The 26997-nt window shown below is 53.2% G+C and overlaps 3 protein-coding genes, 1 long non-coding RNA gene and 2 other non-coding genes across 7 annotated transcripts; 2 read left to right on the top strand and 4 right to left on the bottom strand.

Annotated features, from left to right (window-relative positions):
- Positions 1-869: 869 nt before the first annotated feature.
- Positions 870-6976, top strand: egfl7 (EGF-like-domain, multiple 7). The gene is made up of 9 exons (XM_028791462.2): positions 870-987; positions 4482-4578; positions 4744-4854; positions 5411-5520; positions 5600-5695; positions 5766-5918; positions 6369-6427; positions 6558-6708; positions 6817-6976. Exons 2-9 carry the CDS (start codon positions 4496-4498, stop codon positions 6837-6839), a joined length of 786 nt encoding a protein of 261 aa, XP_028647295.1. The 5' UTR covers positions 870-987; positions 4482-4495; the 3' UTR covers positions 6840-6976.
- Positions 6977-8204: 1228 nt separating this feature from the next.
- Positions 8205-11333, bottom strand: agpat2 (1-acylglycerol-3-phosphate O-acyltransferase 2 (lysophosphatidic acid acyltransferase, beta)). The gene is made up of 6 exons (XM_028791461.2): positions 10871-11333; positions 9312-9445; positions 9061-9236; positions 8772-8867; positions 8621-8693; positions 8205-8547 (listed from the first exon to the last, which is right to left on the bottom strand). The coding sequence occupies exons 1-6, from the start codon at positions 11053-11055 to the stop codon at positions 8390-8392; spliced, it is 822 nt and encodes a 273-aa protein (XP_028647294.1). The 5' UTR covers positions 11056-11333; the 3' UTR covers positions 8205-8389.
- Positions 11334-14642: 3309 nt separating this feature from the next.
- dipk1b (divergent protein kinase domain 1B) lies at positions 14643-19928 on the top strand. Its single transcript, XM_028791460.2, has 5 exons — positions 14643-14964; positions 16470-16604; positions 18104-18211; positions 18289-18465; positions 18555-19928. The coding sequence occupies exons 1-5, from the start codon at positions 14902-14904 to the stop codon at positions 19365-19367; spliced, it is 1296 nt and encodes a 431-aa protein (XP_028647293.2). The 5' UTR covers positions 14643-14901; the 3' UTR covers positions 19368-19928.
- Positions 19929-20122: 194 nt separating this feature from the next.
- On the bottom strand, positions 20123-24763 carry LOC127529256 (uncharacterized). Of its 2 annotated transcripts, none has more exons than XR_007935930.1 (5): positions 24650-24763; positions 23399-23518; positions 22162-22254; positions 21471-21501; positions 20123-20381 (listed from the first exon to the last, which is right to left on the bottom strand). It is a non-coding gene; the product is annotated as an uncharacterized LOC127529256 (long non-coding RNA). The 2 variants fall into 2 exon arrangements; XR_007935929.1 differs by having other exon boundaries at positions 24646-24757.
- On the bottom strand, positions 21128-21261 carry LOC127529280 (small nucleolar RNA SNORA17). Its single transcript, XR_007935955.1, has one exon. It is a non-coding gene; the product is annotated as a small nucleolar RNA SNORA17 (small nucleolar RNA).
- On the bottom strand, positions 21589-21720 carry LOC127529279 (small nucleolar RNA SNORA17). The gene has a single exon (XR_007935954.1). It is a non-coding gene; the product is annotated as a small nucleolar RNA SNORA17 (small nucleolar RNA).
- Positions 24764-26997: the final 2234 nt, after the last annotated feature.

The following is a 26997-nucleotide window of genomic DNA, read 5'->3' on the forward strand; positions in this document are numbered from 1 at the left end:
TAGATAGATAGATAGATAGATAGATAGATAGATAGATAGATAGATAGATAGATAGATGAAAGGCGCTATATAATAGATAGATAGAAATGTACTTTATAATAGATAGATAACAACAACAACAACATTTATTTCTAGAGCACATTTTCATACAAATAATGTAGCTCAAAATGCTTTACATGATGAAGAAAAGAAAAAAAAGACAAAGTAAGAATTAAAATAAGACAACACTAATTAACAGAATAAGGCAGATGGCCAGAGGGACAGAAAAAACAAAAAACTCCAGACGGCTGGAGAAAAAAAAAATCTGCAGGGGTTCCAGACCATGAGACCACCCAGCCTCCTCTGGGCATAGATAGATAGATAGAGTGAAAGACACTATATTATAGATAGATAGATAGATAGATAGATAGATAGATAGATAGATAGATAGATAGATAGATAGATAAAGTGAAAGGCACTATATAATAGATAGATAGATAAAGTGAAAGGCACTATATAATAAATAGATAGATGTGAAAGGCGCTACAGGCTCTCTATAGTCGATAAGATCGATCCCTTCATCTGAGAGGTGGACACAGAGGGCCGCACGTTAAAGACACGACACTACATCATGGAGACAGAGACAGATGTACAAGTCATCGTAGAGGACGTGAGGGTTCAAAAGGCGCTATATCGGAGTGCCGCTCTCTGCCCGCCCCGGAGGATGCTGTGTTGCGCTGCGCTGCGCGGACTGGCCGGCCTGCCGGGGCTTTCTGGTTATCAGCGCTCAACACACACAGGAATTCCGCCCGGGATTGTTCGTCCACAGCCTGATTTCCACAGGAAGGAGGGCATAAAAAGGCAGCGGCGTCGCATCGCCGCACAGTTTGCGTCGCTTCAGCCCCGTCGGAGGGACACGCGGGAATGCAGCCGAGCAGAGGGATACCGGAGCGGGCAAGGGGAGGAAGAGGAGGAGGAGGAGGGGCAGGAGGAGGCGCGCCCTGGCAGGTAATTTTCCGCTCTCTCGGATTTTCGGCCGAGCTCGTGTCCGTTCTCTTTTCGCCGGCCATCCTTACTTTGGGGCTCTTCGCGTGTGTCTGTCGCGGTGCGCCCACCCCCGAGTTCGTTTTTGTCGGTCTTCTTCGGCCGTCCAGAAGTCACCGGCAGTGTCAACGGGCGGTGGGTCACTTTAATGACCGTTGTATTCTTCGGCCGTAACCCCATCGTCTGGACCGGCAGCGAATGTTTCAGGGGACATTGAGTCGTGTCTGCTTATAGGCGGCCACTCTGGTGTGTACACCGAAAGGCGCCATATCAAAAACGGTTGAATAAAAAGGAGCGTTATTTAATAAGTTGGAAAGGAAGTAATGGCAGGCAGTGTGGCGTGGGGGTTAAGGCTTTGGACTTCCAACCCTAAGGATGTGGGTTTACACTCCGCTGTGGACACTGTGAGACCCTGGGCGGGTAGCGTCACCTGCATCTCAAAGGGTGTCGGTCATACAAGACAGTAATGGAGGGTCAGGGCCGTTTAGTCAGTCGCCTGTCTCTGTTGGTCTCTTCCCGTCCACTTTCTGAGCCCAGTAACTCAGGTTTAGGTCTGTCCCAGTAGCTGCACGTGACACGAGGGCGCATTCGGTGACAAATCTTTCGGGCCGAGTCAGTGTGCTCAGTTAATCGTCTTCCAAGCCCCCCTAATCTAGTGCAGGGTGGCAGCGCGGACACCGACTCCGCCCATCCGCCTCAGCACACTTCGGGTCTTGTTGTCCACCCTTGCATGGTCAGCACGCGCGCCTGCATCTTCACGACAGTTAATAATAAAAAGCTGGCAGTGCCAGGCTTTGGCCGTTGAGTCGACCTGGTGCCCACTGGTATTTGCTGCGTGTGCCCACTTCTTTGTTTTCACGCCGGAGCCCCCGCCGGGTTCATTCCCTAGCTGTCCAGGTGAAGCCGACTGCACACCCCGACTCCAGGGCTGCGGGTAGCGGCTTGGATTCCAAAAGGGTCGGTTGGTGTCTTTTGAAGTCACAGCTCATAGAGGGTCCTGAAGGCCAGTCGGGTCGTGAGAGTTTGCTGGTGTCCCAACTGTGACTCCGCTGACCATTTGTGTGACTAAAATGACAATCAATGCAGCAAATGCGCTAAGCATGAGGGTGGGGTGCAGGGCAGTACCCAGTCTGCCAGCTTCCTGAGGGGAGGCACACGTGACCTTGGCTTGGTGTCTGGCCGTGATGGCCGCTTTGGCTTTACGTGGCTATCGCTGATGGCTGAATCCCTGCAGGTGAACTCCGCCATTGTGTTGGCCTGCATTGTGTGAACGAGATGAAAGGCGCTATATACAACGATGTCCGCCTGCTGTCCTGCCTTCAATCCGCCAGCCTGGGAGTCCCGGAGCTGGATACGTGCAGGGCGCCGAACCCTCCAAAAGGGCTACCCGGGACCCTGAACTGAACGGAGTCCACAACGCGTGGAGGGGTCGCCTCGGCTGATGGCCACGAAAGAGGAGCACAGCGCGCGTGCGCCACGTTGCCATCTCCCACCTCATAAAGCCCCGCGTTGGCTCATTCGACCCGCCGCTCTGGGACAGCTGGGTGGGCGCGTCACTTGTCATATTTTCGTTTATTGGAGCATCATGTCCACCGAGCAGGCTCAGGGGCTCCACTGGTAAACCTGTCACTGTATATAGCGCCTTTCACCAATACAGCTGACGATGAGGAAGGGTGAGTGACCAGGTTATGGACAGTCCTCCTGTTGACTTGACCACGATGTTAGGGGTCAGCCATCATGGGCACACCCTGAAGTGTGCCCACAGCAAGGAGATGCCCGTCTGCCCACCCCATCTCTTTCTTTTTAGACCGTCTGTCTGGTCATCTCTGCTGTCATTCTGTCCATCTGTCCGTGTGTCCATCAGCACACTTCTCTGTTCATCTGCCACTTGGTGTTTCCTCTCATCTGTCCTACCTAGGTGGCCACAAGTCCCCCTTGCTGGTTATTTTGTTCTACCAAATGGTTAACCCAATAAATGCCAGCCTGTTGTGTAGCTCCAGTATCACAGGGGGCACAGGTCATCTCAGACAGCTCAGACCTCCTGGGCTCAAATGACCACAAGTGTCAGCATTGGTGACTTTGCTGTTGTCCCAGTGTCCACTGTTGACTTACCCCTCCCCCTGGTTCAATTTGATATATACTTTTCTTCTTAGTGTTAAGGCGCTATATATAATTGCTGATGGTACCCATTGCCCATGATAAAGTGACCCCAAACTGTCCTCATAAAGGCTGATTCCACGTTGCCTCTGTATTGTTGAGTGGGTGACGGGTGGCCTTGTGGCTCCAGGAAGCTTGTCTTGCATGTATCTCTGGACTGGGTCTGCTGTGTGGCAGTCTGCGAGTGGGCCCTCTGATCGACTGGCAGCTTCACCCTCTTTGATGCTCGGGCACTGCGGCCCGCACCATAGGACTAGCCCCCAGAGCCCGGCCTCTCGGTCCGCGCCTTCAGTCCTGTGATTGGCAGCTGGCCCTCCGGTTGGACTGGGCCGCCTTCGCCCTTCAAAGTTAGCGAGGCGCGGTGACGTCACGCCGGGGGAGTGGCTGCACCGCTGCCATGGTCACTGGCTGGGGGCGGAGACTAGCCAGAGAGGGTGTCCCTCTTGTACGGCAGAGCCGGCGGACCCCAGAGCAGATGTGCCCAAGTGGACAACACAGCGCTGCCCCCCGAGCTCCACGCCGTCTTCCCGGACCGCCCTCTCCGTAAGTGAGCCGCACGGCGCCGCGCTGCTCTGCCCTCTCCTCTCGTCGCTGCACAACTTCCGAGCGCAGGTGAGGTTTGAGGTTTTTTTGGGGGAGGCTCCGCCGCGATGTCCGCGTGTGCCGAGGGACCGGGGAGCTCAGGCTGCTCCGTCCGTCTGTGTTGCGAGCGGGCGTGCATGGCATGGCTTTGTTTTATATAGCGCCTGGTACAGCGACTGGCAGCCCACGAATTGCACAGTCTGCCAGAAACTTGAAGTGACCCGCAGGCCTCTCGACCACCCGCCGTGCGCCGCGACCTCCAAATGGGGCAGGTCACCAGGGGGCAGAGGTTAATAAGCCACGTGTGCCAGGCGAGCGCTATATAGAACACCCCCTGCGGGGTCCCCGCTGTGTCATTACATCTGCACTCGTGGGGGCGCTACTGAGTACCACCGTCAGAGATGGCCACTTGAGCACCCAATCATGACGACTTCATGTAGCGCCTTACCTGGAGGGGGCAATCAAAATGAAAAGTATTAAAGGAAGTGGGCAGTGAAGGTAGGGTCTCTATCAAGCATGCCAAGGACCACCTGAAAAGCCTGTGCCCACCTGCCAGTATCTCATATCTCTATCCTTTTGGTTTTCATTCCAACCAAACCCCTGCATCCCAAATCTGAGCTGCTGACTGGTGGGCTCCACTGCATTTGAAGTGCCCACCTGTGCCATGTCTGCCCTAAGTTGGCCTGGGCCTCATTTCTGGTGTCTCCTCTCAACTGCAGGTGGCTGCTGAGTGATGAAGCGCCTTCTTCTTCTCTTCTGTCTGGCACCTCTTCTGTTGCCGGTGGTTCAAGGCACAAAGCTGCAAGTACAGCCCAGGTAAGTGAAGCTGGCCATCCTACTCTGGGCACTGCCATTCAGCCTCGGTGTTTTTAGTTGGCATAGTGCCCTCTGCTGGCACAAAGCAGTCAGGTGAAGATCAGGTAAATGTGAGCCATAGACCTGGCGTGAGCAGAACGGTAAGCTCCTGTTCTTCTCGTCCAGCCGCAGGGTCTGCCTCAAGGAGCCACAGAGCCGCACCGAGTCCTTCATCCAGCCCGTCTACAAGCCGTACCTCACCATCTGCGGGGACCACCAGGTGTGCAGCTCTTACAGGTGAGGAACAGAAAGGGGGCCTACATCTCACACCCACCAAACTCCAACACGTCCCACTGTCTTCATGCAGCCCCTCAACCCATCAGACCACACCCACTGAATGCTGACCACGCCCAGCCCCTGTCCACTCGCCTTGTCCACCAGGCTCACGCCTCCAGAGCCTTTGGCTCAAACGCCTGGCTGGTCACTCTGCATGGAGTTTGCATGTTCTCCCAAGGGTAACTTCAACTCAACTTCTTAATGTGGCCCCTAAATGTAATGTCACACACACCGGTGCCAAACCACGCCCACCTGATACCAGCCCTGCCCATCTGACTCCAGACTGCCCACTTGAAAGTAGCCCCGCCCTCTTGCACCACAGGCTCTCACTACTGCATCATGGGGGAAGGCGCTACATTTACAGAAGCAGGATCCCTTCTTGTATTTGCTTGTCGTTTTGTATGTTAAGTGACACAAGCGGCACATCCAGCATGCCAGTCAAGTTGGGGTGACTTTAAGGCTCCTGGCTGTGCCAGTTCTCTTCTCTGACAGCTTGTCCTTCTCCATTCTTCTTTAGGACCACCTATGTGGTTTCATATCGACAGGTCACCAGGCCAGAGTCTTCTCCACCTCTTTTTGAATGTTGCCCCGGATGGAAGAGTGCCCGCCCGCCAGGTTGTAACCAAGGTAGCAGGCCACTCATACTGACCCTTCTGTGCCCTCTCACCAATGTGCTCGCCAGCTAACTTCACGTGTCTCTCCACAGCCCTGTGCCAGCAGCCCTGTGAGCACGGAGGATCATGTGTGTGGCCCAACAAGTGCGCCTGTCCGGCGGGGTGGACCGGTCAGCTGTGTCACACAGGTAATGTCCAGTTCTTAGGGTAGGGCCCTACTTGCCCGGGTGGCACTGACCCTTCTCATGTCTCCTTCAGATGTCGACGAGTGTGCAGTCGGCTCTCACGGCTGCTCTCAGCGGTGCCGCAACACACCGGGCAGCTACCAGTGCAGTTGTCGAGACGGCTACCAGCTGGACAGTGACGGGCACACATGCCAGGCAAATAATAGGACTGAGCAGAACCGGACAGGTGGGTCTAGAAAGTCAATGGGGCTGTGCAGTGAACTGCCAGGGGGTAGAGGGCAGCATGCAGGAGGCACACTAACTCAGTCAAAGCTTGGACATTAAATCTGAGTGCCACCTGGCATTCACAAGGCGCCAAGGAGAAATGAAGACGCACAAACAGAACAACGAGATGCAGTCCACCAGTCAACAGGTCGGTGGCACGGTGCATTATTACTTTTGGTACGCGCTATGCCTGCCTCAAACTCGTACCGTGAGTAATAATGCACTGTGGCCGACGTGGGCACCGCTGGATGAGGCACAGGACTGGTCTGCTTAATGGAACAGTGCCACCAATGTGGCACCCCCAGAACTGCAGCAGTACCAAATAATGAGAAGGGAGACACGAGTGCCATTGTGACATCCCCAATTCTTTTATATAGTGCCTTTCACATTGTGCTTTTGGCTGTCATTACAGGCAGGCGGTGGACAGCGGCTGTTCAGGAGCTCAGGGGCCGAGTGGAGCTGCTGGAGCAGGTAAAGTGGCCGCTGTGCGCCCCCCCCATGTTGCCAGTGGTGAACACTGGCGAATACTAGGTGTGTACTTGACTGACAGCGGTGCCCTCCAGCTGGGTCTAAGCTTTTATGTGCTCTGTCACCCGTTTAGAAGCTTCAGCTGGCACTGATGCCCATCCAGAGTCTCCTTGATCGGCCCAGGACAGACAGTGCCACCCTGCTGGCTCATTCCATCCTGCAGCTCGACCGAATAGACTCTCTGAGTGAGCAGATTGGCCTCCTGGAGGAGCGGCTTGAGACGTGTGAGTGAACAGGGGCGACGTGGTGGGCAGTAGGGCACTGGTTGGCACATGCACAGTGCCTTAAGGTGGCGTTCTTGGGGACTAAATAGTGTCTTCTCTTTTTTATAGGTTCCTGTCGGGACAGACGATGACAGGAGGAATCCTGCCAACTCTGACCAGCTGGGGGCGCCAGATGGCACTCTGGCATGTACATAGTTTGTCTTCTCACCGTGTCTCTGCATTCCACGACAGCAAGTGCTGTGCCTTTTATAATAAAAAGTTAACTCGGTCTGCCTGTGTCCTTCCTTGGTCGTCTGTGCCCACTCTTACCCAATAAGATGCAGAAGTCTGTCAGATGGCACTGCCATCACTGGATGGGGAGTAAGGGGACAGAAAAAGCCAAACGACAGCTGGCTGCTCACTATGCTGTAGGCACAGGCCTGGTCAATGGCCGCCCGGGTTCTCTGGTCAATACCAGCTCTTTGGCTTGGCATCAGATGAAACACTAGAGTCAGCACTCTGCATCATGCCAGGCAGGAAGCTGGCAATGAAGCGAAGGCAGCGGCCCCCTTGTGCTATGAAGCCCCACTGACATGACAAGAACCAGGCTGCCCTCCACAGAGCACCTCGCCACATGGTGACACAGGGACTCACCGGTGGCTTTTGTGTCGTGTTCTCCCTGTGCCATGCCAATGTTCCTTCCTATTAGATTAGCTGGCAACCTTGAATGTAGCCAGTGTGGGAAATTGTGCCCCGTCCAGGGGGTTTGGGCCCTCAAGAGGATGCTGGAAATGGTTGGACGGAGCCACAGAGCCACCAAGACCTCCAGCTGCAAGGCTCAGACCACCGTGGGTTTGGGGGCCGCAGCACCAACAGGTAACTAACAGCAACTGTAGGGGGCTGCAATGCCCTTAGACCACACCCACCAGTAGCAAAACAACCCCACCATGCACAAGGCACGCCCACTCCGAGGTTGGCCACGCCCCCACGCACACTAGCTCTGCCCACTTGGCTCACCTCTCCAGAGATTCGGGTTCAAGGGTCCTGTCTGGTCATCGAATTAAGAAGCCACTTTCGGCTGAGCCTTGAGGTGAGACGGGATGCCAGCAGGTGCCCGTACTCGGCGAGGTGCTGGCACAGTCAGCCTGCCTTCACTGGTGGGCACATAAAGGGAGGTTTAAGCGATGAAGTGCTGAGCTCTCAGGTGCCCGATGCCCTTTGCTAGTTTTTATTTCCAGAATTGGCACTAAATGAGAGTGGAAAGGCACTATATCAAACTGAATAATGATTGCCCCTTCCCCTGGAGGGCAGAGGGGGAGCTCTCGACTTGTGATGACCACCCTAAAGGACACGCTGAGGGGCACAGCATGGCAATTCTGGACAGCCCCCATCTTAAATGACCAGCAACATACCAAACTGAAGCCCTTGACCAGATGGGACCACCAGAGACACACACTGCAGGGAGGGGGCACCCCTGGACCCTGCCCACCGACACCAGTAACGAGTCAGACTCCGCCTTCTGCACAACTGCATGTATTAGCAGACACAAGAACAACAAAAGCCGTTTGTATTTCAGTCCATGGCCAGCGAGGACTGGGCACCACGCCTGGTGCCCGCCAGCAGTACACATAAATGAAGAGAAAGTCCTCCATGTAAGGCTGGCCTTACTGAGCTCATGGCCACGTGGTGGGTGGCAGACACATCACTCGCCATGCGCTCCTTTGGCCTCTGGCGTCAGCGCGGATATCTCACGGAAGGTGGCCAGCATGAGCTTGTGGGCCGACTCCGAGAGGGTGCTGGCATCGTTGGCGGTCAGGCCCTTGGTCTTAATTCTTGGCAGGACTTTCATAGTTATGGTACCTGTGAGAGATGGACAGCTGGTTACGGCGTGCTTGCCGGGCCCTCCTTCCATACCTGATTTAACGCGCCATACCTGAATTAAAGCGCCTTTCACGCTGCATGTAGAAGTTGCTGTATGAGGAGAAGACCACTGGAATGATGGGCACCTGAAAGAGAAGACCACAAGATGTCAGGAGGCACTACAGATTATAGTGACCACCAGGGTGCTCAGCCACCCACTGTACCTGCGCCTGCACAGCCAGATGGAATGCCCCTTTCTTGAATGGGAGGATGCTGCCCATCATGTTCCTGGTGCCTTCCGGAAAGATCCACAGCCGCAGCTGCTCAAGAAAACACGACAGTGAGTGCCACGTGCCAGCCTTCCCCACTAGAGGGCACTCCGTATACACTAGCATTGCTCAGTCCTCCAGCCCAAGGCCCCCTCTTGAGACCATCGGCGCTCCTGGACTGGGAACAATGGGAGATGCCAATCCCTTTACCACCATCACCACCACCACACAGTCCCAGCATTACCTTCTCTCGTAGCATGGTGTCCGCCGCCTCGGCCATCACGCTCTTGGCATCGCTCGTCTTCTGGCGATTGATGAAGACGACCCCGCCCAGCCAGCACGCCAGGCCCACCGTGCCAGCGTAGAGGAGCTCCTTCTTAGCGATGGCAGTGCAGCGGTCAGGGAGGATCTCCAACATACCTGCATGAGAGGAGGACCGCGGTCAGCCACAACTGCCATGGCCACCAGGCACACACCAACAGCAGTGCCACCTACCCAACACATCCAGGGAGCTCTGGTGGTTGGAGATGACCACGTAGGACCCCTCGAGCTCCAGGTGCTCCAGGCCACTCACATGGTACTTGAGTCCAAGCAAGTGCTTGACGTGTCGGGTCAACCAGGCGAGGATCCTGCAGACAGGGACAGAGTGGCACTCAGAGCATGGCAATGCAATACGGGTGCATGCGCCTGCTGGCGGAAGGCAAGAAGAACAGGAGGACAATGGGGCAGACCAGCAGGATGGAATCAGGTATGTTGGTAGCGGGCACAAGAACTGTGGCGCTGAAAGGAATGAGCAGGCGGCAGGAAGTGGGGGCATCCGTGAATGGTATCACGCCCTAGGTGGCCATATTAATGCCATTTTATAGCACCTTTCACATCATACCTCCCTCAACATGACACCACCATGGATATTCCCAAGTCACCTTATACTCCAGGCCGGGGTCTGCCAGTCCATCACAGAAGCTCAAGACATGTAGTAAAGAGACACCTTGGCATATGGAGAGACACTGCCAGGGCAGAGTGGGCACAGCTAGGCATGTGCAACTTTTACAGGGCAGGCAGATGGGCATACCAGTGGGCCAATCCCAACTGATGAGGAAATGAGTGGGCACAGGCCGAGTGGTTGCCACACCTCACAGGTTACATGGCACTTCCTGTTTGGTAAAGAGGCTGGTGTGCCCGTTGAAGAGGAAACAAGCAGCAGGGTGGAGTCCCATGGCACTCTGGAGGGTGAGACTCTCGAGGCTGTGGGTAAAGTTACCTGGAGACAGAGGGCATCACAAGGGTGGCACAGCGCACCCAAGCGGTTTTTTATATAGCGCCTTGCACAAACAGCCACATCACTTTGTTCAAGGTGAAGCCCAGAAGAGCAGGCAGCGAGCAAATGAGCAGAGCAGACCACCCCTGGCCAGCCTGGCAGCACCCGCCTGACATCTTAGTTTTGCAACTGCGATAAGAGATAAGAGACGGACAAGTCAGCGATAAGCTCCCTCACTCACTGGCACGCACAGCCCATGGCCGTCCACTCCCCTTCATGGCGCCCTGCTGCCTCTGCTCCTTGGCACTTTGCCTCCAAATCACCTGAGGGCTCGCGTATGTCTCAGAAGTCCACAAATGTAAAGTCCGCCCGCCCAGCTGGCAAGAGGGTGTGTGCCCGGTCCAGTGGCTCAGGGGATGGGGCGGCTCTGTGCCACTGACTGCCCTGTGGCAGAGTGAGAGCTCGGGCAGGGAGTGGAGCTCATGCCCATCCTGACTGGCCGAAAAACCCACCCACCCATTACAGTGCAGGACGCCGCAGCCACTTGAGGCCACGGGCAGCACCAGGTGACACCCAAAGGTTTCCTTTTCAAAACTTTGGCAAGTAAAGTCAGCGGCCTCGGCAGACTGTGGGACTCTGTTGGGGTCTTCTGGAGACCACCCGAGCACATACCATGACCAATGACCAGAGCTGGCGCGGGATGCCGAGGAAACAACACACACGCACGCCTGGTCACTAGAGCGTCACTCGAAGCCCCGCAGCCCACGCCCCCTAGCGACGCCCGTTCGCCACTCACCGCATGTTATCCACGTTTCGCCCTCCGGAGCTCAGCAGGCACAGCGGGGTGCAAACCAGTCCGATGACCATCATCCAGGCCACGTAGAAGACGTTCTTGAAGTGGTAGACGCATGTGTGGCTGCTGGCGAGCAGGACGGGCAACAGCAGGACGAGGAGCAGCGCCAGGGCAGTCAGCGCTTCCATGGCGAGCCACGCACCGCGCCGCGCCGGCCGCCACCCTCCAGAGAGCCCGGATCACTTCCGAGACGCGCCGCCGCGGCTCAGCCTTTTAAAGCGACACGCGCTGCCTTAAGCTGTGGTCAGCTGGCCGCTACGACGAGTCTGCTTGGCACCGAATGTCACCCCGCAAAGGACTCGGGCGTCGCCCCCAGCCGCTGAGTGCCGTTTGGCTGCGACCGCAAGGGGACCTCACCTGCCTGCCGGGCTTCGCTCGCTTCCGTCTGTCGTGACGTCAGCGCTCTGGGAAGGGCGGTGCCTCGTGGAGGCACGGCGCGCGTAAATGAGCCCGCGTCCCGTTCTGACCCGAGGAGGAGTCATGCTTGTGGGGGGCGTTAATATAGCGCCTTTGGGAGGGCGGCTGCAGCCAATTGCAGCAGCGTGGGGCGCAAGGCGGAACCCGACCGGGATTGCATGCACCGCCCTTTCATTTGAAAGTTTATAGGGTGGCAGTGTGGCATGGTGGCGCAGCAGCTAATAGACCAGCCACTCACATCCTGGGATTAAATCCCACAGTCAGGCACACGTGCTCCCTGTGTCTAAATACACATACTGTATCTGTAAAAGGCACAATATACTAGATAGATAGATAGAAGTGAAAGGCACTATATGATAGATAGATAGATAGATAGATAGATAGATAGATAGATAGATAGATAGATAGATAGATAGATAGATAATGTGAAAGGCACTATATGATAGATAGATAGATAGATAGATAGATAGATAGATAGATAGATAGATAGAAGTGAAAGGCACTACATGATAGATAGATAGATAGATAGATAGATAGATAGATAGATAGATAGATAGAGTGAAAGGCACTATATGATAGATAGATAGATAGATAGATAGATAGATAGATAGATAGATAGATAGATAGATGAAAGACACTATATAATAGATAGATAGATAGATAGATAGATAGATAGATAGATAGATAGATAGATAGATAGAGTGAAAGGCACTATATAATAGATAGATAGATAGATAGATAGATAGATAGATAGATAGATAGATAGACATGAAAGGCACTATATAATAGATAGATAGATAGATAGATAGATAGATAGATAGATAGATAGATAGATAGATAGATAGATAGTGTGAAAGGCACTATATAATGATAGATAGATAGATAGATAGATAGATAGATAGATAGATAGATAGAGTGAAAGGCACTATATAATAGATAGATAGATAGATAGATAGATAGATAGATAGATAGAGAGTGAAAGGCACTATATGATAGATAGATAGATAGATAGATAGATAGATAGATAGATAGATAGATAGATAGATAGACATGAAAGGCACTATATAATAGATAGATAGATAGATAGATAGATAGATAGATAGATAGATAGATAGATAGATAGAGTGAAAGGCACTATATAATAGATAGATAGATAGATAGATAGATAGATAGATAGATAGATAGAGTGAAAGGCACTATATAATAGATAGATAGATAGATAGATAGATAGACATGAAAGGCAATATATAATAGATAGATAGATAGATAGATAGATAGATAGATAGATAGATAGATAGATAGATAGATAGATAGATAGAGTGAAAGGCACTATATAATGATAGATAGATAGATAGATAGATAGATAGATAGATAGATAGATAGATAGATAGATAGATAGAGTGAAAGGCACTATATGATAGATAGATAGATAGATAGATAGATAGATAGATAGATAGACATGAAAGGCACTATATAATAGATGTCCTAGACTCAGTGCTGACCCTCATTACGTTGGCATTGCTGTTTCTACACAATATTTATCTCTTTATTTTTATGTAATTTTTAGCCCCCCATGTCTTTCGAGTGAGTCGAGTTCATCTGTGCAATTCAAGGCCATCCTGTCCTCATCCTGCAGCTCCCGTTCCAGATGTCCTTCTCTGTAAGGTGAGGACCCCATGCCCACTACACCTCTCAGGTCCCTCCTTCATGTCCTAATGCCGAGTGTTATGCCAATGATAAAAGAATGTATCCCCTGATGCCATCTCTGTGCCTTTTGCTCTGAAGATTGCTTCTATGGTGCCAATGCCCAAAATGTCTGCTGCTGATGGCTCTCATCAACATTTTCTGTCTGCAGTTCTCAAGCCCCTCATGGCTGCACAGGTCCCTAGTGACTTCACATACAAGTCGATGGTGCCCACTCTTCTGTGTTGGCGAGCTCAGCGTGGCTCTGAAGCTGCTCTGCCAGCGCAGCGCAGTCTTTCCTTCTGTTTAGCCTCTCATAGGGTCAAGCAGGATGGCCTACTGAGCTGAATGGAGGACATGCTGGATGTCTGTGGCACTGCCCTCCAGTGGTTTGTCTGCTCAGCACCAGTCCCACCAGAAGCTCCTCACCACTGTGTCCTTGGCCATCTTCTCTTCTGTAGCTCCATGCCGCCCCTTGGCAATGTCATTTGTCATTTTTACGCAGATGACCCTCGTGTCTATTTCACTGCTAAAAGTCAAAGTCCCTCAGAGATTTGTCCGCTCACAAACTCAGAACCTGCACCTTGAGCTCGGCACCAGAACTTGAGCTTCACCTTAGTGGTGGGATCTTCAGACCTTCCTCTTCCGTTCTTGGTGTTGTGTTTGACAGGACCTCACTGAGACATTTTCTTCCATTTGTCTCCTTTTCTGATACTCAGATGCTTGTCCACCCTTTATCGACTACCAGCGCTGCCTACTGGCGGGTGGTCCGTCACATCTCTTCCTCATAGGGTCCCCCTGACTGAAAGTCAGATTCCCATAGTGACCTATTTCCCATTGGGATTAATAAAGTATCTATCTATCTATCTATCTATTAAGCCTGCAGTGGCAGTTCAGAGGACGACATCAGTGACCCTTCCTGACAGCACGTTGCTGCACCCACCACACGACAAACCACCTGATGAACCCAAATTAGGACAACGGGTGACACCTCAGCACCCCACTGGAAGAGTGTTGAGTTTGTTATTTTTTTTAAACGGTGGCTGGAGTGCCAGTCCTGCCACCAACCCCCGAGCTTTCGGATGCAGGTTACCGTCCTGGCAGGTTAAGCGCTCCGCTCGCGTCCACCCAAATTCTCGTAGCTTCCCAGGCCCTCAGCTTTTTTAGCGCCCTGGCCGCCTCTTGTGTGTGCTGTCACCGCGCTTGTTGTCCCTTTTTGTGATTCGTCGCTTTGTCGTATCGGAGGTCATTTGTGTCGTGTTGCATTTGTTCTGTTGATCATTTCGCATTTCTGTGCGGCGCTTTGAAATAAAATGGACCCACCGGGCTTGTTATTATTAAAGAGCCGCCCTCGTGCTTTGATGACACTGCGCCTCCATTTTCTTGTCGCTTCGCTTGTTTTTGTTTTGTCGCTTTGACTCTGCAGGTCACCGGCTGGTCCTACGAAGGCTGAAGCGCGCGCCGAACGGGCCCGCACGATGATTGGCTGCTAAAATAAACATTGACGCGAAACCTCCGCAAGCGATTGGAGAGCTCGACGTGATGGAGTACTGAGAGCCGCAGCTGATTGGCTAACAACAATGATCGACGTAACCTTCGGCTGAGTTGATTGGTCGAGCGACAGGTGATGCGCGGCGAGCCATCCTGCCTGCCGAAGCCTCCGGGGCTGCAGCCTTTCCCCCGCCAATCGAGCGCACGGGGCCCGGCCGTTTTTCGTGTGCCGCCGCCTCGTCGCGATTCGCTTGTTGGGCGCCGACGGTGAGAGGAACGCAGGACAGCCGAAAGCGGAGCTCCGGCAGATGGGGACGAGGACGGGCGATGCGACGTAGAGCGGGCCGTCTGAGCAGCCAGCGGTGCCGAGCAGCCGAGCGACGATGAGGAGCCTGAGGAGGATGGCGCACCTGGCGCTCTTGTGCCCGCTGCCCAAGGGGGTACAGGTAAGGCCCGTCAACATGGCCGCCTTAGGATGCGAGTGGCACGTTCTAGGATGCCGCCTGACGGTGCCAAGAGGAAGGAGCAGAGAGAGGCCGGGGTGGGGGTGGGGAGCCTCAAAGAAAGGAACGGTGGCACCGGTGCGCCCACCCGGTCTGAGAGGGTAGGGGATCCCGGGGACACGAGGGTTTGTCCGTGGTGATTCTTCCGTCTGTGCCACTCATCCACACGTTGGTCACTCCAGCTTCATGTCTTCTGGTCAGGCCCCGTATGGCCCTAATGTCATGTGGTTTGGTGGTCCCTGTTCCCACAATGCACCCCTTGGCATCAACATCTTTAGGGTGCAGGAGGCTCCTGCGAGATGCCCAGTGAGTGCCAGTGCATTGACCTCTGGGCAGTTTTAGGGCAGCAGCCAGGTGCCCTGTGAAGTGGCGTCTGCCCCCAAATCCTCCAGCCCATGTGATCTTGCCTATGATGCCATTTATGGGCCAAGTGCTGTGAATGCCATGCTCACCTCAGTCCTGGCAGTGCCCCATGCCCTTTCATCCATTTGGAGAGCTGTCCCCTCTGGTCACTCGAGTCAGTGACACGTGAGGTCTGCTGCTGTGGCACTAGTGTCAGTTTGTTTGGCAAATCCTTGGCTTTCTGTGCCCAGCATATGCCAACTTCTCCTGAATGTACGGTGCTTTCCTACCCACTCCGTGGTTGTTAACGTCTGCTGCATTCTCCATGTTGCCCTGGCATTTTGGAAATTTTACCACAAAAGATTCCTCATCAAAAGACAATGTAGTGTAGGAGAAGTAGGCATATGCCAGCCTGTTGTGCCAGGCAATCAGGAGTAAAACCCCTGTCACCCCCACCCCATGTGATCCTGCCAGTGATGCCATTTATGGGCCAAGTGCTGCAAATGCCATGCCCACCTCAGTCCTGGCAGTGCCCAATGCCCTTTAACCTCTGACTGCCACTTTCACCTGCACGCTGCCCTTTTCAGGATTTGGCAAATGGCAACCAAGAAGGTTGTCTGGGGGTGAAAATGAGTTGTGCCAACAGTCCAATTGTCCACTAATGTAAACGGAAGTGGGCACTTTGTACTGGGGTGATCAGTGCCCCCTGACTGCGAAGTCTAAGTATTACTTTGTATTGTCTTATTTGTATAGCGCCTTTCTGCCACGGACACAGTGCAGCCACTGTAGAGTCACATGGCAAGTCGGTGGTGCCCATGCATGACAGCAGCCACGTGGGCATCCTGCATGTGCCCTATTGGGTAGACAACAGTGAAAGGCTGGCACACCACTGCCACCGGTGTGAGTGCGCGACTTGAGAGTCTTCAAGCAGAGTGCTGTGCGACCCTGCTGACCGCAGCAGATGTGGCTGGACTGGGTTCATGCCAAACTGGAATGATGCCCGGCCAGAAAGAAGTGTGTTTGTTGTGGTGCCAGGGCCAGAGCAGCTGGGGTGGTCATTGCCATGGTGCCCGCAAGCTCATCATTTCTCTCTTTTTCTCTTTCAGAGCCGCCTGCCCGCCATCAAAGTCAAGTATCTCTTCCTGGCCTGGCTGGGCATTTTCGTGGGCAGCTGGGCCATCTACATGCACTATTCGTCGTACTCGGAGCTCTGCAGAGGGCACGTGTGCCAAATGATCATCGTAAGTGTCCTGGCGCTGTGCCCTTGGTGCCCAGCAAGCCTGTGGGGGCGGCCAGTGGCTCGTCCCGATTCCTGTGACTCTTTGTGTCCCAAGCCCCCCAATTGTCACGCTGGACAGGACTGGCGAGCGTTGATGGGCTGAATGGCTCATCCTGATTGTTCTGCTAGCTGAGCGTTGCTGGTGTTTGCTTGATTTGGTATAGCGCCTTTCTGCGGTGATCGCTGGGTCCACGGCTGCCCTTCTTAAGCTGGCGCAGTAACCCCCTCAGGGTGACACACGGGGCCAGGGCTGGGACTGAACCAGAGCCATTGTCACTGAGGCACACTTGAATGGTTTGGACGAGAAGCAGCCGTCCAGCTGCAGCAGCTCACCTCGGTGCTCAAGTCGAGCTCTGAGGGTCCTCACAGGTCACTTAATCAATCCACGTGCCCGCTGGTATGCCTGGCATGCCCATCATCATTTCAAACACTTCACTCGGGACTCCTGCTCGTCTCCTCAGCTGTTTGTTGTGTTTTTGAGACCCCAGGTGTGACCTCCCTTGACTTGTACTGCACACGTCAGGGCGCTATATAGCCCGACATCCTAGTGGTCTCCAGTCTCGGACCCCCGGGTCTCACCTTTTACATTTCTCAGTCCTGCCCGAGTGCCCAGGTCCATCTCTGCACATTTGGCTGATTTGCGATTGCCCACCAGAGAGTTGAGGCTCTCCTTTACCAGTGATGCCCGCTGTCTGCCATCTGTCCTGATTCTGGCCGCTAACCCCGGGGTTGAGATCAAAGAAGCAGCTGAGTAAGAGTGGTATCTTGGGTGATGTCTGCTGCCCCCTAGTGGTGCACCCACAGACAGGGGGGTCCTCCTTGTTGGCTCACCGAGATGAGATGGCGTCTTTGTAATTCGTAGGCCTCAGGTTCAAATCTGATCAGCAGCATTGCCAATGCCAGAAGGATCAAAGGGAGACCGATGGCATCGCTCTGAGACTCGCCCGCTTCGTGCCTTTGAGTTAGCTGCTACTTGGCACCGAGACGTCTGGGTGGTATGGCATGTGTGATGGCAGCACAACTGTAGAAGTGAAATGAGGGGGGTGGGCCATTTGCAGCCACCATCTTCACTTTGATGACTTGTCCGGCGCACCTGAAGCAGCGGGGACCCTCAGCCTGGCACCGTGAGACCCCCGCTACACATTTTTTAATATTCTCGTGCTTTTCCTGTCTTAGACCCCGCCCTTTGCCTCGCCTACCATCCTACGGAGAGTCACCTGTCATTCACAGTTTGTGACATGCGAGTTTAGGAGTATCGAGTGACAACAGCAGCCACCACTCACATGTCACCGAAGTTGCCCATCACTAGCAGTGAACGGTTACTTTATATAGCGCCTTTTATAAACATCACGCCTGCCAGGTTAGGTCAGAAGGTCAACACAAAGTCGTCGAGGTGAGGGCCGGGCAATGCACCTGAGGTGTGGCACTCTGTCTAATGCCCGGCTGGCCTTTTCATTGCAGTGTGACCACTACAGACGGGGCATCATCTCGGGCTCGTCCTGCCAAGATCTGTGTGAGGAGGGCACCCTCATGCTGCAGCACTGCCTGTCATCGTCACCCACACATCAGGTAGGCACTACACAATGCTGCCACCCTGACATGGCAACCCAAGCTGGCCTCCCGCTCACCCACCTTGTGTTCTGCAGGTTTACAGCGGGGTCTGGAAAGGAAAGGAGGTGATCATCAAGTGCCGCATTGAGGAGGCGCTCCGAGGGGACGGCGGGCCAGACTCGGCACCCCGGCGGCAGCTGGCACTCTTTGACAAGCCCAGCCGGGGCACCTCAATGGACGAGTTTCGCGAGATGCTGCTCTCCTTTCTGCGGGTGAGTAGGTAGCGGTGGGTGGGGGTTACCCACCAGATGCCCACCACCCTATGCCCACACTAACTAACTTCCTTCGTTCCTTCCTTCAGTCCTGTCTAGGCGAGCAGCCCTCCCTGGGCAGCCTGGTGGCCCGCATCATCGCGCTGGCCGACGTCAACCAGGACGGGAAGGTGTCGCTGGCCGAGGCCAAGTCGGTGTGGGCGCTCCTGCAGGTCAACGAGTTCCTGCTGCTGGTGTCGCTGCACGAGAAGGAGCACACGGCCAAGCTGCTCGGCTTCTGCGGGGACCTCTACGTGACGGAGCGCGTCTCGCACGGCTCTCTGTACCGGCTGGAGCTGCCCGGGTACCTGCGGCCCCTCGTGCCCTCCGCCGTGCACGCCCAGCTCAACCAGTGGCTGGCCCCCGCCTGGCCCCGGCGCGCCCGCATCACCATCGGCCTGCTGGAGTTCGTCGAGGAGATCTTCCACGGCTCGTACGGCAGCTTCTTCCTGTGCGACTCGAGCCCCCGGCACATCGGCTACAACGGCAAGTACGACTGCAAGATGGCAGACCTGGAGAGCGTGGCCACCGAGATGGCGGTGCGGGGCTACCTGAAGGGCCGCCGGTGCGAGCACAACAGCGACTGCACCTACGGCAGGGACTGCACGGCCACCTGCGACAAGCTGGTCAAGCAGTGCAACGGCGACGTCGTCCAGCCCAACCTGGCCAAGGTGTGCCGGCTGCTGCAGGACTACCTGCTGTTCGGGGCGCCCGCCGAGCTGCGCGAGGACCTCGAGCGCCAGCTGCGTACCTGCATGACTCTGAGTGGCCTGGCCAGCCAGATGGAGGTCCACCACTCGCTGGTCCTCAACAACCTCAAGACATTACTGTGGAAGAAGATCTCCGACACCAAGTACTCGTGATGGGTGCCCACCGACAGCTTCAGCCTGACTGGGGTCTGGCGTGGGTGCCAGCAGGACAAGAGATGGCAGAGGCTAATGGGCGACAGGCCTCTGGCTCTTTATTGTGCCAACCACTGGAGGACAGCTGTGACAACGGTGATGGTCTCAATCCCGCCCCCCCAGTACCTGACACCACTTGTCTGCTTTAATTGACTGGGTGGCACCATGCCCATCTTTTCATACGTTCACTGGACCGACCCGATGGTCATGTAGCTCATTTGTGTGCCATGCTGCTTGTCCCATCTGTTCTCTATGGCCTAAATTAAAGGACAAAACGACTTTGTAAAAAGACTTCAAACCATACCCACATGTAGATGTACACTGGTGCCCAACAGATTAACCCTGGCAGTGCCCAGCTGTTTGGAGAAACAAGGCACAATCTGGAAGGCAGCAAATGGGGAAGGAACAGCAAGAGGGACCACCACGGGCAGGGAAACGGCACCCAGCTGGTGGTACATGGAGACACTGCCCAGCTTTGGACCCCTGCTGTTGTTGCTGCTTCACTTGTAAATAAAAGCTTCCCCCCCACAAACACCACTGGGTGTCTCATTTGATTTCTGACCTCCTGCCAGCCCAGCGGGCACAGGTTTTCAATCCCACCGCTGTTATGCTTTAGAAACTCCTGGCAGCTCCCCCTACACCTCACAAGGTGGGGGGGCACTAAGCAACTCAGAGGTACCACCCACCCACCAACACACCAGACGCCAACTGCTTCATGAGTCAAACACAAAAAAAGCTTTTATTTAAACCAATCAAGAAGCCACCACCAGGGAAGTGGCACCTCACTCCACAGGGTCCATCTGCAGACCACCTGGACATTCTGCTCGCAGTCACCCAGGTGTCCGTACTGCCAGCATGTTATGATGCCACCCAGGTGTCCATACTGCCAGCGTGTTGTGATGCCACCCACGTGTCCGTACTGCCAGCGTGTTGTGATGCCACACAGGTGTCCATACTGCCAGCGTGTTATGCCACCTGCAAATTTCAAAATAAAGACTCAGAAAGCAGAATCCGCAAATCCAATGTAAGGGGGGATCTCGGGATCGTAGCTGTGAAGCCAAGACCCCCCCCCCCCTACAGGTCACCACACCTCAGACCCAAGGAGCAGCCCCCCCAAGTCAGAAGTGGTAAGGACCCCCACATACACAACTTCCTAGTTTTGGTCCACTATGGAGAAGGGTTCTCCAGCACAGACCCAACTCCATGGGACACACAACTGGCACACCTCCACTTGGGCATTCTGGGCACAAGCCTCGCCTGGCTACTCGCCCGACCCTGCAGGCCGTTTCTTTCCCGTTACGGCGTCACGTGTCGTCATTGTTATCCAAGCCTAGCAGGGCGGCTCTGAGGCTCTGGCTCCAATCCCGTAAACGCCAGAAGTAACGTGACTCGACTCAGGTGGGCCCTTAACCCGCGTAGGACGTTAAGCTGAATACGCAGCTCTGCAAGCAGGACCTCCAACTTATAGGGAAACCTTGGGGGCTGCAGGCAGGCCTGGCACTCCAGCACCATAAACAAACCTCAGAGGTGTCACCCGCTGCTCTCTGGTCCCAATCCAGGTGGCTCCTGGCGTGGTGGTCCTCACACATGTCTCGGGTATCAAGCCCAGGCCTGGTTCCACTAACTCAGGGCCATCAGAATCCCCACCTGTCAGTGACCACCGGGTTCAAATGGGACTCGTCGTTCCCCATGTAACATCAGAGATGGTGCCACGTCAGGCTCTTGTCAGGCTATTAATCATTCTGAGCACCCATCAGACAGGGATGCTGAGCGTAGACATAGCCCGTTACTCTCTGCCCTCCATGACACAGACGTGGCACAGACAAGACACGCTGCAACGCCTCTGGAGGGCAGTCAGTGCACAATGCTGGCTGGTTTGGTTACTGGTACCCACCAAGTGTGTTCTGACCCATCAGCTATCCCAGGTATGGCACTTTAAGTAAATGGACCTGCTCAAATTATTGTGTGCCTTCCACGTGTACCCCCAGGGGAAACTGAAACACAACATCATCCTGGGCATGCCATGCAGACTGAAATATCAAAAATGAAACCTGAGCGACTCACCTGCCATCTCCAGAGGGGTCCCAGTTCACTCCTGCATACACCAAGAAGACAAAGAGACAAAGACATCATTAGCCTCCCAGCACTGCACACCGGTGGGCCCAACATGGGCACCCCATCAAATGTCGGGCTATCAATCATTCTGAGCACCCACGTCATTGAAGTGCTGAGCGTAGAAACAGCCCGTTACTCTCTGCCATCTAATGACACAAACGTGACACGGCAGTCACGCTGCAACGCCTCTAGTGGCAGCAAGAAACTTCAGCACACGACCCGCTGTGCCCACGTTACCAGGCTCTCGAGGATCGATGCGACTTTCCACAACCTGTTAGCCTGCAGTGTGTTTCCTTGGCACCAATTCAGCCTTTTTAAGGAGTTGCCATGGCACTTTGACAGACCCTTCTGATCATTTAAAGACACAACCCACTCTAGAATACCCACGAGATAAATAAACCACTTAACTGCCCAAAAGTCAGCCTGGCTTCACCCGATGTCCACGTCTACTCTGCTAAGATCACAAACAAGGACTTGTGTTTAACAAGCGACCCCCCAAAGCACCGCATACCACCCACAGGGGTGAAGGGTCACTCACGGCTGCTAAGTGCTGTTACCATGAGGGTCGCCCTCACCCCCAAATATCAAACTGGTTCACAAATTAAATTTATACGCCAACGACAGCTGTGGACATGCTTACCACACTCGGCCGACTTCACTTCAAACGTGTCGTCAAGTGGAGGCCTTCAGGCTGCAGACTGGGCGGGTGACATGGCGCCTGTCCACACAGCAGCTGTTAACAAATAAAAGTATTTTAGAAAGAGCAGGCGTGCCACAGACACCCATAGGAGCCTCGGGTTTAACTGGCAGGACAAGCTAAAGAGAATCTCAATTTGGGTGAAAACTGAAACTTCTCGCAGGACGTCTGCACCTTCGACTGAAATGGAGATGCAGCCCCACAAGTCTGGATCTTCTGCTCAAGGCAGGGCTGTCACAACACCCGAATCTCGGCATTCATACCAACAGACATCGGGATGTTAAGATTCACAAGACACCGAAGATGCCAATCCCTATCCCTGGCATTTCATTTCAAAGTGCCTCCATGACTCAAGTGACAGCCTCTCTGTACCCGCCAAGGGGCTGCCAAGCTGTAGACTGGTACTGGCATTTACAAACACCAAGTCACATCTGACTGGTGACAGACACGGGGATGACCCCGAGGAGATGCTGAGGGACGTCACGCGACTCGTGGGCACATTCATGTTATTCTGACTTGGTCTCCTGTCACATTCAAAGACAATCCCGGCCTTTCCATTAAGATGACTGTCCTGGTGGCCCGTTGTGTCCGAGAATCACTCAGGCAGGCTTGTCACATTTACATTAGCAGCTAATAAAAACGAAGTACACCGTAACACACGTGCCCAACTCCAGGGGCTGGCACTGTCCTAACTGGTACGGCTGTGAAAGCAGACTGGTCAGAATGGCATCGAGTCATTAAAGACAATCAGCCCTTTGTGTTTTAACAGAATCTCAACTGTCAGAATTTGTACAAAAACAGAATTAAATGAACTGGCGTGGCGTTACTTGTAGTCGGCCTGTGCACGCCATTTAAATGACAATATACCGCGTAGGTGTCACTAGGACCGACCACTTACACACCAGCGAGTACAAAAATGTCACCGTTAACGGTTTAGGGCGCTTCGGTCCATCAGATTGATGTTCTGTAGGCCAGGAGAGGAGTCTGCTCTCAATAACAGCCACTTAATCCAAATGAAATGTGGAAAACTCGAAGAGCCTGTTGATTTGATTTAAACAACTGCTGGAACTGATTTTGCCCCAAGTGTGGTGCGACACCGAGGGGACGGGGTGGGGTTAACGCATAACAATGGCATGCAGACTCGCTGATAAACGCCACGGCGACGTTCAGCTTCACTAACCTTCCTGGAGCAGCACAGGACCAACTCCTCCTCATGCCATGCCAAGTCTCCTCAGATCTCCACAGACCAAGAATCCAGGCTCCATTCTGAAGGGCCACCATCACAGAGTCCAAAGCAAACCTAAGAGGGAAGTGAAAAACGTGAAAGACAAACCCACTGCGACCCCCTCAGCGCCCGGGGGCCTCTTCACTTAGGACTCAAAGTTTGGTGCTTTGTCATTCGAGAACTCCTCACTGATTTAAAGTCCGGACATGCAGCTAAACACCAAAAATCAGTGGCCTGAAGTTGCAAAATAAAGAGGAACACATCCATTAAAGTTCCCCAAAAACTACAAAGGACTCCTGACCCCAAATGATGCGGAGAAACTTCAACAGCTCAAGCAGTTCATCACCTCGAGTGTTCACCAAGGAATACCACATCACCTTCCATAGAAGGACCACCTAAGTAGTCTAAGGTAGAGGTGGCCATCAGTGCCTCTCCTTCAGCTGACCATCTCCCGAGCACACAAACCGTTATCCGCCTAAAGACTGCGCCACCATGGAATCCGAGCTGCAGTCGGACAGCATTCAGTCCACTGGGCCACCGCACACAACAGCAGGTAGCTTTGGGGTCTTCCGTTTCTTAAAGGCTAAGAAGTCATTTTAAATTCCATTTCAAACCCATGGGAGGATCTGGCTCACTATTAAAAACAGACAAGCAACTCAGAGTAGTGGGACAGCAAACACCTTAGCATTAACAGCAGCCACCTAAAACTCAAGTCCACTTAACAACGAGGGTCACTTCGGGCCCTCGCTCACCAGGGTGCTGCTCACATTAATCTGTCTGCACTGGACATGAATCATAAGACACCGCTAACTCTGGAAGGGCTCAGACGGCTCTCCGCTGAACACGTTTGACTCTACAAGTCCTCAAAATGGGGGCTGTGGGAAGGCTGAATCTAACGGCACTGAACGTCTTCATACCCAACATCGACGAACTCTCACAGAATTCAACTGAACTAAAACTGAGCCCACATCGCTTCGCTCCCTCGAATGCGCATCTTTGAGGAATACAACGATACAAACTCTACAGGTTCACTTCGATGAGAGACGAGCTCGTCGGCCTTAACCTGCGCCGTAGTCCAAACCACAGCGGGACGCAGCCCTCGGCTACGAACGGCTTCAGACTCGCCCTACGCCACAGAAGCGAAGACCAGTGAGGTTCAACTAGACGAGGAGGGGCCCGTCAAGAGTGTCTCGAACACCCACCTACCGCATGCTCGGCGCCTCTCGTGGAAGGCCACCTCGCCATGAAGTCTGCACGGTGCATCCTTAACGAGACGAAGACCCTCGCAGACCTCACAACAGCCATCAGAAAACGCGCACGTGAAGAAAGAGAGAACACGAGGGCGGGTCTTCTCTTTTAAAGCTTACGCTACGGAACTCTGCTAGGGACAAAAGTTGCTTGGGCATACGGGCCAGGCGGGGCTTTCTGTAAGACATACAGTCGGGTTAGCCAATCAAGGAGGAGAAGGTGAGAGTGGAGGCTGTGTACGGAACGTCTGTCGTTCATCCCAAAACGTCGTGCTGCCGTGACCGTTGATTGGCTACTTGTTTTTTTTTTTTTGTCGGGTTGTAGGTCGAGGACTCGGACTTCCACGCCTGTCCCGAGTATTCAGCGTCTGTCCGTCTTCTGTCCCATCGGTTTCTTGGCGAAACAAGTAACGTTGATTAACCGCAAAAGATGATAAAACCGCTGTTAATACGCCGTCCTCTGATCATGAGGCAAGAATCCGAGTTTCAGCTTATATTATTATTATTGTCGTAGTTCTTTAATGAATAAAAAATCAGTTTTATAAATAAGTTTTTATAATGTATGATTCGGGATTCGACAGTTTAAAGGAAGAGGACATAAAGTGTAACAGTCTGGGAAAGAACTTGCCACTGAGGTCGTGTGTCCTAAAAAGCCATAAAAAAGAAAAAGGGGGGCTGCTCGGAGTGGGGCGGGCAGAGGAGACACACCTGCCACTCCTAAGTAAAGCAGCCCGTGGGGTGCCGGGGTGGGACACTGGAAGGAAGTCCTGGCTTTATGTAAAGGTCTTCAGTCGGCTGGCTTCTTCCACGCCCGCTTGTTTCCTGACTACGTTTGGTTTTGGCAGCTTAAGGCGGAAGAGAAATAAAACCTTTGGGGGTTTTTTGGACAATGACCACCACTTGCCTGTGTGGGTTATTTTTCCCCGCCTGGAAAGGGACATTACAATATTTTTTAGATTAAGGAAACAACATCCTAAATATGACGTGACTGCTCTAACTTCTATTATAATGAATTCTATCTTTCGAAATGGAAGAAATTATTTTTTACATTATTTCTGGAACCTCGTTCAATAAAAGGGAAAGTTCCGTTAATGGCTTTCGTTTATTCTTCTTCTTTCGGCCGCTCCCGTTAAGAGTCACCACAGCAGATCATCGTCTTCCATATCTTTCTGTCCTCATCATCTTGTTCTGTCACACTTGTCACCTGCATGTCCTCTCTCACCACATCCATAAACCTTCTCTTAGGCCTTCCTCTTCTCCTCTTCCCTGGCAGCTCTATCCTTAGCACCCTTATCCCAGTATTCCCCTTCTCTCTCCTCTGCACATGTCCAAACCAACACCATCTCGCCTCTCTGACTTTGTCTCCCAACCAGTCCAACTTGAGCTGACCCTCTATTGTCCTCATTTCTAATCCTGTCCATCCTCGTCACACCCAATGCAAATCTTCACATCTTTAACTCTGCCACCTCCAGCTCTGTCTCCTGTGCCACTGTCTCCAGCCCATATAACACATCTGGTCTCACTACTGTCCTGTAGACCTTCCCTGTCACTCTTGCTGATATCCGTCTGTCACAAATCACTCCTGACACTCTTCTCCACCCATTCCACCCTGCCTGCACTTTCTTCTTCGCTTCTCTTCCACAGTCTCCATTACTCTGTACTGTTGCTCCCAAGTATTTCAAATCCTCCACCTTCGCCAACTCTACTCCCCTCATCCTCACCATTCCACTGACCTCAGCACAGTCACACTTCCCTCGTTCATATCCTTTACCAGTCTTACGTACTTCTCTGCCACTCCCGACTTCCTCATACAATACCACAGCTCCTCTCAGTCACCCTGTCATGTGCTTTCTCAGGTCCACAAAGACGCAATGTGATTCCTTCTGGCCTTCTCTAAACTTCTCTATCAACATCCTCAGAGCAAACATCACATCTGTGGTGCTCTTTCTTGGCATGACACCATCCTGCTGCTCACTGATCATCACCTCACTTCCACTACTCTTTCCCATAACTTCATGCTGTGGCTCATCAGTTTTATCCCCCTGTAGTTACTGCAGTTCTGCACATCCCCCTTATTCTTAAATATCAGCCCACCAGTACACTTCTTCTCCACTCTTCATCATCCTCTCAATTTCCAAGATTCCATTAAACAATCTGGTTAAAAACTCCACTGCCATCTCTGCCAAACACCTCCATGCTTCCACAAGTATGTCATCTGGACCAACGGCCTTTCCATTTTTCATCCTCTTCCTCGATCTCCTTACTTCCTCCTTGCTAATCCGTTGCACTTCCTGATTCACTATCTCC

Source organism: Erpetoichthys calabaricus, chromosome 9 (assembly GCF_900747795.2).
Source record: "Erpetoichthys calabaricus chromosome 9, fErpCal1.3, whole genome shotgun sequence".
Lineage (NCBI taxonomy): Eukaryota > Metazoa > Chordata > Cladistia > Polypteriformes > Polypteridae > Erpetoichthys > Erpetoichthys calabaricus.